The 10,522-nt window shown below is 46.8% G+C and overlaps 1 protein-coding gene across 1 annotated transcript in view; it reads left to right on the top strand.

Moving 5' to 3' along the window:
• SERPINA11 (serpin family A member 11) overlaps positions 1-10,522 on the top strand; it is a 22,692-nt gene that overhangs the window by 4,463 nt on the left and 7,707 nt on the right. Inside the window, exons 3-5 of the mRNA XM_023511501.1 lie at positions 751-898; positions 2,268-2,339; positions 9,392-10,037. Of these exons, the coding sequence (XP_023367269.1) occupies positions 751-898; positions 2,268-2,339; positions 9,392-10,037 (866 nt within the window). The remainder of the gene's footprint in view (positions 1-750; positions 899-2,267; positions 2,340-9,391; positions 10,038-10,522) is intronic.

The following is a 10,522-nucleotide window of genomic DNA, read 5'->3' as shown; positions in this document are numbered from 1 at the left end:
CGGTGGGCGGGGCGGCGGCTGAGCCAGGGTTGGTGGAGAGGCACGGTGGGCGGGGCCGCGGCTGAGCCAGGGTTGGTGGAGAGGCACAGTGGGTGGGGCGCGGCTGAGCTTCCTTTACTATAAGATGTTTCCCATTGGGAAACCTTCTCTGGGCCACCTTCTCACCTCTGCACCCTGCTTCATCAGGGGGCCTGTTTGTCCTTGCTGGACTTGCTGAGCTGGGAGATTTACCTCCGGAGCAATCTGGGTTGTTTGGTATAGGGTGACCAGATTTTAACATTTGTAAAGCGGGACAACATGGAGGGGGGGCAGGGCAGGGCCTGACAACAATGCAAACTTTGATAAGCAGTTCTCGATAATCACTTCTCAACAATTATTTGTTATTATTACAGTTTAACATTATAAAATTAACAAAAATAATACAAAACTCATATTCTGGCGAAATAGTCACATGGCAGCTGAAAACTGTATATTCCCTTCCTGTTCTCCCGCCCGTTCGTGCATTCTTTCCAAAAATCGGGACTTTTTTAAAAAGCCGTGGGACGCGGGACAAATTGTTAAAAAGCAGGACTGTCCTGCCAAAAGCGGGACGTCTGGTCACCCTAGTTTGGTAGGATGTCTTGACTCTTTTAGCAGCACAACTAACAAACATCTGGAGGAGGAGCCAAGCCTCCTAAAATGCCATCTAGAAGCCGAGATGGAAACACCATGGGATTGTGACCTCACCTCTTTCCTTTGTCTTCTCTACAGGTGGATAGAGGTGTTCATCCCCAAATTTTCTATTTCTGCCTCCTACAATCTAGAAACCATCCTCCCAAAGATGGGCATCTGCAACGCCTTTAACAAAAATGCCGATTTTTCCGGAATTGTAAAGAGAGACTTCCTGCAGGTTTCTAAAGTGAGTTGATTGAAGAGAATCTTTGCAAGAAAGTCTGAGCTAGAAGAGCCTACAGAGATTGGCGAATGGGACGTTCTCATTTCACTGATATGAGAGGGAAACCAGGCCTGAGAGGGAAGTGATTTCTCTGTGGCCAGAAAAGCTGAATACTGTGGCTGCCAGGTCTGTGGCTTCACGGCCATCGCACCTGACACACAGGCACGTTTTATCCCTCTTCAAACGGACGTTCTGAAGGCGTCCTCAGCAGGCAGTGCTGCTGCACCCTGACCTGGGGCAGAGGGGTAGTGCCCCCTGGCATCAGGCATTTGACCTCAAGTTTGGGTCTTCACACAGACCTTATAATGTGACTGTTCATAGGCCATTTGTACCTGTGGGAGTGTTTGGCCTTCAATATTTAGAGAGAGGACTTTTAAAGCTTGTTATATTGGATCTCAAAGTCTAGATTTATAACCCTTCTGAAGTAAATCACTGAGGACAATTCCCACAAGGGCTATGGTAAGCCCAAACCCCTCCACAGCAGCTGTCACTGGAGTTGAGCCTTAAGCGTCCCCTTTAGCCAGCCTGTATCCTCCAAACTACCCAGGCGCCATGCTCTTACAGAAGGTCCCTCAGAGAATTTGGGTAACCTCCTTAGCAACTACCCACATATGGGTTTCTCATCCCTGTCCTACAGTTCTATTTTGATGATGGTCTGTAATGGTCAGAATTGGTCTTGGGAGCACAGAAGGAAACCTGTCATTGGTTTTCAGGGACTGCAGAAAGGTCCCAATGGAATATGAACATAATAGACTTTTTCAAGGAAAATGCTTCTGTGCACCTATGGAAAACCATGTCTATAATCACTGCAAGCGCATAACTTCCCGGAAGCTCAGGAGTGCAGGAACCCCAGGTTAAGAATCTCTTCTCTAGAAGACAAAGAAGGGATCTGACCTTTAGTAATACCAAAGTCAGTGTGCTGTGCAAGAATTGTAGCAATTGCTATTGCCGCAGGTACATGAACACTTGCTTTGCATGACCTCCTTTAATTTACACTGTGCAGGGTACATGCAATGATTAACACTTTTTATAGATTTGGAACTGAAACACTCAACATCAAAGTAACTTTGGCAACAATAAGTGGCAGAACTGAGCCTCAATCCTATATCTTCCTAGTCTGTATTTATAACCATTTAACTCCATGAGTAAGGTCAGTGGACCAAAAGCCAACACCAGTTGCAATTTAGTGAGCAAAGCAAATGCTAGACCTTTAGCATACATAACGTTGAAGCCCCTTGAGGCAGGTGTCCCCATGCCCAGGCAAAAACACCAAAGCTTAGTTAAGTAGTCATGTCTCTGTGGGGACCACTGATGTTTATTTTTCCCTTGGCAGGCCACCCACAAGGCTGTCCTGGACGTCGGTGAGGAGGGTACCGAGGCTGTAGCAGCTACTGCCACCAAGCTGGTAGTCCGATCAAAGGATGGCCCTTCTCACTACACTGTCTTCTTCGATAGGCCCTTCCTGCTGTTGCTTATGAATCAAGACATAGACAGTGTTCTCTTTCTAGGGAAAGTTGAAAATCCCACTGTGTCCTAGGTGGAAAATGGCCTGTTGCCTGATTGCACATGGATAATGCACAGGAAATAACAAATCACATGCCACCTCTTATTCTGAGGGTCTCCTAACTCCAGCAGGGCTGCAATGCTCTATCATCACACCATCGGTAGAGACCCATCACAAGACAATGTCCATTAACCCTAGTCAGTGCACCTTTCCATAAATTCTCCTAGGTATCCAGCTTCATGGAATATTGCTAGGTTGGTGTGCAATATTCTTTGGAATTCCTAAGAATGTTAACATATAGATCAGCCACTTTTATTGCAGAATTACAGTGATAAATTCATTAAATTCAATAAAACTACAGCATCAATTCAGCCAGCAACAGGGCTCCCACATCCTGCAGTGTCCTACTCTGAAAATTATTTATTGAAGGCTGCACGAATTTGTGCCTTCATTTGTTCAACGAAAACTCATTGAGTACCTCATATATGCTAGGAGTGACTCAAATGGACAAGATCCCAGGCTGTTGGGGCTAAATGGGGAGACAGACCACCCAGCAACAACAATAAAACCAAACCTTCAAATTCACATGATTGTAACAGGTTAGGATAAGTGCCATGGAAGCCCTGGAGGGGATGGTGGGAGAGAGTAACAGGAGGGCAAAGGAGGCTATCACAGTTGTGAAGGCCATGAGTCAAGAATGAGCAGATGTGTTAGAGGGACAGTAGAGAATGTCTAGAGCATCGTGTGGCACAGACAGAAGAGAAAAGGCAGAAACAAGGACATAGTCACAAGGAGGCCAGATGGTGTGGGGGTTGTTGGCCAAGGAGGGCAGTCTGAGTTTGGTGCAGAGCTCCAGAAAACCAAGTGACAATTGCTATTGCATGAGTTGCAAAAATCTCCCTGGGTGCTGTGGAATAGTTTCCCAACTCAGTGGGGCCGGCTGTCTTCCTCTGTGATATTGTCATGGATGTGTGCACATGGTTGCTCAGCCTCCCCCCTGCTGGTTGTAATCACTATGGTCTGGCTCCCTTCCTCTGAGTTCCTAGAGCTACATGCAATCCCGTAGGCCACAGCAGCGCAGGGCAAAGGCAGCTCATGTCCTTTGAATCATTCCCACCTCCTCTTTTTCCTTGATGCCACATAGATTGTGTTGGTTTCTTCCTCCTTCCACTTACTACTGGGGGTGTCTCCTGTAGCCTCCAGGGGAGCCTATGCTCCCGTCAAATCCAAAGATCCCTGCACTGCACTTCACACTGCAGCAGCCTGAAGGAGCCTAACCCCACCCCCCACTGCCCCTACACTAGAGCTGAGATGAAAAGAGCGAAAACCAACCCAGGCCACAGGGCTCCCTGGTCAGAATTAGAACAAAGATGAAAGTCTGGTTACCAGGGGCTACAATTCTGACTGTTTCCTGATGCTGCCTGTCCCAAGCTTTGTTTCATACTCAATGTCCTGGCCTCAGGCCATCCTTAAAGGTGCAGTGGAGAAACCAGTCGTCCTTTTCTCTAAAGAGCGCACTAGTCCATACATGTCTCCCAGCTCAGGTGGTTTCAAGAGCAGATAGGATATCCTACAATAGCACAAAGGAGATGGCAGGTATGAAGGACTGACTAATGGCACTTTGGTTGTTCTAGGAAACATCAGAACCCCCAGTGCGGGGTGGGGGAGCGCTGTCAGCACCCCAGCCTTGATCCCAGGTGGCACTTCACAATGAAGGCAGCCTCGGGTGGCATCCCCTGCCCATTCAGGCTTGTGTTAACAAGCAGGTACAAGAACAGTCATCGAACACATCTGTCAGCTTGGTGAGCTCCGGGCTCTACTCTTTCAGATAAAAGATACCTTTCATTTTGTTCCGAAATTCATCTTAAACAGGTATGGTAAGATAACAGACACAGAGACAACTGCCCCGGAAAGAGAAGTTTATTACTTGGAGTGCCTGAGAGGAGGGGCACACCCCACCATGCAGGGCCACACGGTGAGGCAGGGAGGTGGGAGGAGGGCAGGGAAAGCCTGGGCAGAGCCTTACTTACTACAGTGGTACGAAGTGTTTAGGTGGGGACATCTGTCTGGGGTAGGATGTAAAACACAGAAGTTGGGCTTTCTGGTTGGAGGGTTTGTAAAACCCACGAAGACACAGAGACGGTGGGAATATAGTCAACGTTGCCCATCAGTTTGGCCCAAGATTTCATGTACAAAATCATCCATCACAGAATATCAAGAATGATTATTGCAGCCCTATATTAAGGTGCCACTCAAGGCACAAGAGACAAAGAAAGACTCACAGGCACCCCTACCCCACCTCACCTCCCAGGAGAATCAGGTTCATTCTCCAGAGAGATTTTATGTTTACAAAGTGCCCTTTGGATGTAATCACTGTGCCAGCCTGAACAAGCCTTTGTTTATGATGAAGCTTTACTTGTATAATTAAATAATTCATTCTTGCTTTATTGTTTTTTCCTTAAAAATAAGATACATGAACAAAATAAGATACATCCTTTTTTTGTAGGAAACTCAGAGAATACAAAAATCGCCAAAGAATAACATAAAAGTCACTTCAATCCCATCATCAAGAGATTCTTTCATAAATAAATATTGGTTTAGTTCCTGGCTTCACCCTAGAACTTTAGAGATGGGGAAAACATGAGTCTATAATTCCACTTTTATGGGGCCTTCTAAGTGGTAGGAGGGAAAATTTTGCTCTACTTACAGAATTTCCTTTCAGTCTATTTTTCCTGCATATGGATATTTATTTGAAGGGTCAGCAAAGTACTGGAACGGTTCAGTGTGGTAGAGAAGGCTTGCGCTGGGGTGTCAGATCCATCTTCTGAGTATGGCCACCACCCCCAATTCAGTAAGCAAGAGCAGAGCTTCAGCCTCTGTCTATAAAGTAGGGCCGATCATGCCACTCTCAAATTTTTTTTTTTTTTTGAGACAGAGTCTCAAGCTGTCCCCCTGGGTAGAATGCCGTGGCATCACTGCTCACAGCAACCTCCAACTCCTGGGCTCAAGCGAGTCTCCTGCCTCCGCCTCCCAAGCAGCTGGGACCACAGGCGCCCACCACAACGCTTGGCCTTTTTTTTTTTCGGTTGCAGCCATCATCGTTGTTTGGCGGGCCCGGGCTGGACTTGAACCCGCCTCCTTAGGTGTCTGTGGCTGGCGCCTTAGCCACTTGAGCCACAGGCGCCAAGCCACTCTCAAATTTTTATTGGAGGGTGATCAATAAAGCCTGGATCATACAAAGCTCTGATGCATATATCAGCAGCTGCCACTGCACCACTCCCCCCTGCTATCATCACTATCACCAGAACACCCTCAAACTCAGCCAGGTCCCAAATCACAGTGTACTTGTGTGTTTGGGGGACAGGCAGCCGAGGTTAGATACTTTGAGAAAAAGATCCCACCTGTTTGCTGTGTACTGTCTTCATACGGTTCCAGGAACTGACCTGACAAATATTGACTAGGTTGCTGGGATTTCCAAACACCATTTCCCTCTGGGTAGGAGGTGACGCGGTGCTGAAGACCCAGGATCCCCGCTCAGTGACTTTGTTCTGTGAGTACTGTGCATTTGCCCAGATGGAGGGCAGAGGCAGCAGCTGCCCCCTCCCTCCAGCCCCTTCTCTGCATTTCTTCCTTTCTCTCTGCCCCCTCTTACTCTCTTCTTCCCTCTCTCTGGCTTTGGTGGCAGGGATGGGAGAAATAAGTTTCCTGAAGAAAAACATGTGACCATATACTGCCTGTGAGTCCTGAAGGAGAAAGTTCAGGTTTTTGATCACCTATTATGGAAAAGGAGGCCTTCAAGAATTTTGAGAGGGAGATGCCCAAGTATTCCTGGCAGTTAGAAAATAAAACGAAAAAGAACAGTATGATCCATAGTGAAGTGACAATGTTGTTCTAGCAAATTTACCAGAAACTCTGCTATGTGGAACGGGTTGTGCTTAGGAGCCCGGTCTGGAATTTCAATCCTACTCCTACCTCTTGTGGGTGTTGATCCTCACACTGAGTCAGTCTCCCAGGTGTGCAGTAGGGATGATAAGATAGTCCTGTGGGCTAAGGCTCTCATGGGATTAAATTAAGGAAGATAAAGCTAGTGTTTCTCAACAAGGGCACTACCAGCGTTTGCGTGGGTCCACTCTTCATTGCAGGTGACTGCTCTGGGCATTTAAAGAGCTCTGGGGTGCTTCATCCTCCCCCCACCAACCTCCAGCATTACCCCTCCTCCAGTCTTTGAGATAATCCGAATTACCCAACAGTACATGGAGGCCCCTCCCCTTCTCTTTTTGCCAGAAGCCAGTGATCCAACATATCTACCATCCCCATCACTTAAGAAGTGAGATTATAGTTAGTACATGGAGTTCTTAATTTTCCACTGAGATTCTGAAAAAAGAATTAGGAAGGGAATTGGGTATCATTACTCATAGTTGTCATAGAGAAGAAAACTCTCATCTTGTCCTTTGTACATGCCAGGTGCTTTATACTTTCTATGTCACATAATCCTTACATGTCCCCTTACACATCCCCAGTCCAGAAGGTGGACATTACCAATGACACGTGGCAGATGGAGACATTGAGTTTCCGAGAGCTTCCTTTGCACGGTAGCACACAGTGAGCTCCTGCAGAGCCTCGATTCAAACCCAGGCCCCTGACTTACAATTCAATCCTCTTTGAGAAACAGATGCTCTTCCAATCTGGGAGTCCTTGGCGGTGCAGCTGGGTGTAAAATGGTACTGAGTTCAATAGGATAAAATGAATAAATCTGAAATAGTTTCATCACAGTTGCTCTCATATTTTCCCCAGGGGAAGAGCAATTCTTAAATTGTTTTTCATCTTCCAATTTTTCCAGTAAGAAGAATATCCAAAGTGTAAGAAAACTGTCATTAAGCAAGCCCACGCTGAGCTGTGCTGGAGGAGGGAGGACCTGGCTGTTAGGGACGTGTCCACAGGACTTTGACCAGCAAACATGTTTCAACACAACAGATAATGAGGCTACATTTGTTCCTCACCTCAGCTGGCCTTTGTGGGCTGACAGGATTTTTAGGGCACCAAGAACTATAAACCATCTGCAAAAATGTGATCTCTCCGGCCCCTTCACAGCACTTGTAATTGACCCAGAAGTTATTGGTTTGGATGAAAAGTATTTAAGATGCCCGTTAGGACACAGATGTTATTAGGACAAAGGAACAACAAGGATGGAGTGGCCAGCAAGGGATGGCTGATGTGCAATGGACAGAGGAAGAGTGAGCTCTGCAGGGAGCAGAAGAAGGATATTCCCCTCCCTGAGGACATCCAGGCTGGGGGGCGGGGAGCATGGGACAATGGAGCAGGGAGTCCTCTATGAGGACGGGATGTGTGTGTGTGTGAGGAGGGACACAGGCTTGGTAAGCAGGGACGATGTGGTTTGCCCTGCAGTGTCCCATGCACTCTTTGCCATGAAATAAGGGATCTTCCTGACCCTACACCACTTTGGTCCCCTAGAAATAGAACAAAGGCTCTTGTGGCACATTTTCTAATGTAAAATAAAGCACAACAGATACTGTATTAGCTCACAAGGGCTAGCTTAACAAAGTACCATACACTGGGTGGCTGCAACAACAGAAATTTATTATCTCATAGTCTGGAGGCTGGAAGTCCAAGATCAAGGTGTTGGCAAGTTTGGTTCCTTTGAGGGCTGTGAAGGAGAGTCTATTTCATGCCTTTTTCTTGTTTTTGCCTCTCTCCTGATCTGGTAGTAATCTTTGGTGTTCCTTGGCTTGTGGAAGTATCACCCTGATCTCTGCCTTCATCCTCACATAGTATTGTCCCTGTGTGGATGTCTGTGCCTGAATTTCCCTCTTGTGATGACACCAGTCATATTGGATTAGGGCCCTACTCAAATGACCTCATCTTAACGAAATACATCTCAAATGACTTTATTTCCAAACAAGATCACATTCAGAGGTATTAGGTGTTGGGACTTCAGCATAAAAATTTTGGGCAGACAGAATTCAACCCACAGCAGATATCTCTCCTATGCCCTATATTAATAAAGAAAGAGGTTTCATCAGCAGCAACAGCAAGAGGTTCCAGATAGCAGGGGTTTGATGGGGACCTGGAGGCAGAGTGGATGTCTCTCACCTCTCCTCCCAGGTTCCATTGATCCTGCTTTGCCACTCTTGGGGCTGTCCCCATCCACATGGTCTAGATGGCTGTGGTTGTCACATTACACTCCAGCTAATGTAGGACATATAAAGCAGAGAGATTTCTTCTTTCTTTTAGGGCTTGATTGAGGCTTTGCACATTATGGTTTCCTCTCCAATTAGTAAGATCGCAGTAAATGGTGATGCCTAGGGTTGAGGGAGGCAGATTGTCTGGAACATTTGCTCCATAGAATTCTTCTCAATTTGCAATCACATATCTATTTGCTTATTTAGCTATTGAGTGTCAGCTGAACAAGTTTCAGCTATGTCCTAAACTTTATGAGATGAGTAATTATGTTTACTTCCTTCCCCCACTGGATACTGAGGATGTAGTGCATTTCTTGGACCAGATAGACCCTTGATGGGTAACGAATGATTAATTTTCATTGAAAAGTCATTGAAAAATGAATGAAAATAAGAAAGAAAAGAGAGAAGGGAAGGAAGAAAAGGGGGAAAAAAAAGAAAGGAAGGAAAGGGAAGGAGAGAGGGAGGGAGGATAGACTTTGGGAGCTACTTTGTTTTATAGCCTAGAGTTCTTTACACAATAAAATCTTGGAGCCCTATCAATATATGAAGCAGATAAAGGGGTTGCTGCCCTCACTGAAGTGTTAGGGGAAATTGTCCAGAGTCCTAACCATCCATCCACCACCTTGTCCTCTGCAGTGCCCCTCATGGTACCCTGGTGAGGTGCAGTGCGAATGGTGGGGTTCATTGTGTAAGCAATGGAGAGCCATGATGTTGTTTATGAAGAAGACTGACACGTTCACTTCTTACTTTCAGAGGATGGCCCCAGCTTGGCCGTGGCTGCTCACAGTGGGAATCCTGGCCTCTATCGAGTGTCAGCCCCTTTCCCACCATGAAGATCAGAGTCTTGGAGGACTACAACCCCCCAGTCATCAGCTCTCAGAGCCAGCCCCTACCTATCACAAAATCATGCCCACCATTACCAATTTTGCCTTGCGTTTGTATAAGCAGCTGGCAGCAGATACTCCCGGAAACATCTTCTTCTCCCCCGTGAGCATCTCTACCACTCTAGCCCTGCTCTCGTTTGGGGCCCAACCTGACATCTCAACTCAGATCCTGGAGGGCCTTGGCTTCAACCTCACAGAAACCCCAGAGGAAGACATCCACCAAAGCTTCAAGAGCCTCATTCACACCCTAGACCTGCCCAGCCCCAAACTTGAACTAAAAGTAGGCAACTCCCTGTTCCTAGACAAGCACCTAAAGCCTCAGAAGCACTTTTCGGACAGCATCAAGGAGGTGTATGGAGCTTTTGTTTTTCCCGCTAACTTCACGGATTCTGTTACAACAAGGAGGCAGATTAATGACTATGTGAGGAAGCAAACATATGGGCAAATAGTGGACTGCCTCCAGGCGTTCAACCAGGACACACTCATGGTTCTCTCAAATTACATCTTCTTCAAAGGTGAGGGCTTACTTGGAACTATTGCCACCTCCTCTGCAACTAAATGCTCTTACTGCAGAGAGATAGTCAAAAGGTTCTTTGCTAGCCTCCTGGAAGAATCTATGAATAGAGTCTTCCCACTCTGCTGTAGCTCAAGTCCCAAGTGGGTTGAAAATATGTAAAGAGGAAGCACAACCCAGTGGGATGGTGATGCTGTTCTTGGGTAGGAATGGGTGGCGTGGAGCTCTGAAAAGAAACATCTACCCAGACTTGGGGTAGAGGGGAGGCTTCCTGGGGGGGAAAAAAGCCATCTAGGCTGAGACATGAAGAATGAGTTATATCTACTCAGCTGAAAAGGCTTGGGAGAAGTGAGCAAATTCAGATTGAAAACAACAGCGTATACAAAAGGACCAGGGGTTGGCACCTGTGGCTCAAGGAGTAGGGCACTGGCCCCATATACCAGAGGTGGCAGGTTCAAATCTGGCCCCCATCCAAAAAACTGCGCA

Source organism: Otolemur garnettii, unplaced genomic scaffold (assembly GCF_000181295.1).
Source record: "Otolemur garnettii isolate 467f Iridium unplaced genomic scaffold, OtoGar3 scaffold00020, whole genome shotgun sequence".
Lineage (NCBI taxonomy): Eukaryota > Metazoa > Chordata > Mammalia > Primates > Galagidae > Otolemur > Otolemur garnettii.
The sequence above is the reverse complement of the archived record's forward strand: the minus strand, read 5'-3'. Positions and strand labels throughout refer to the sequence as shown.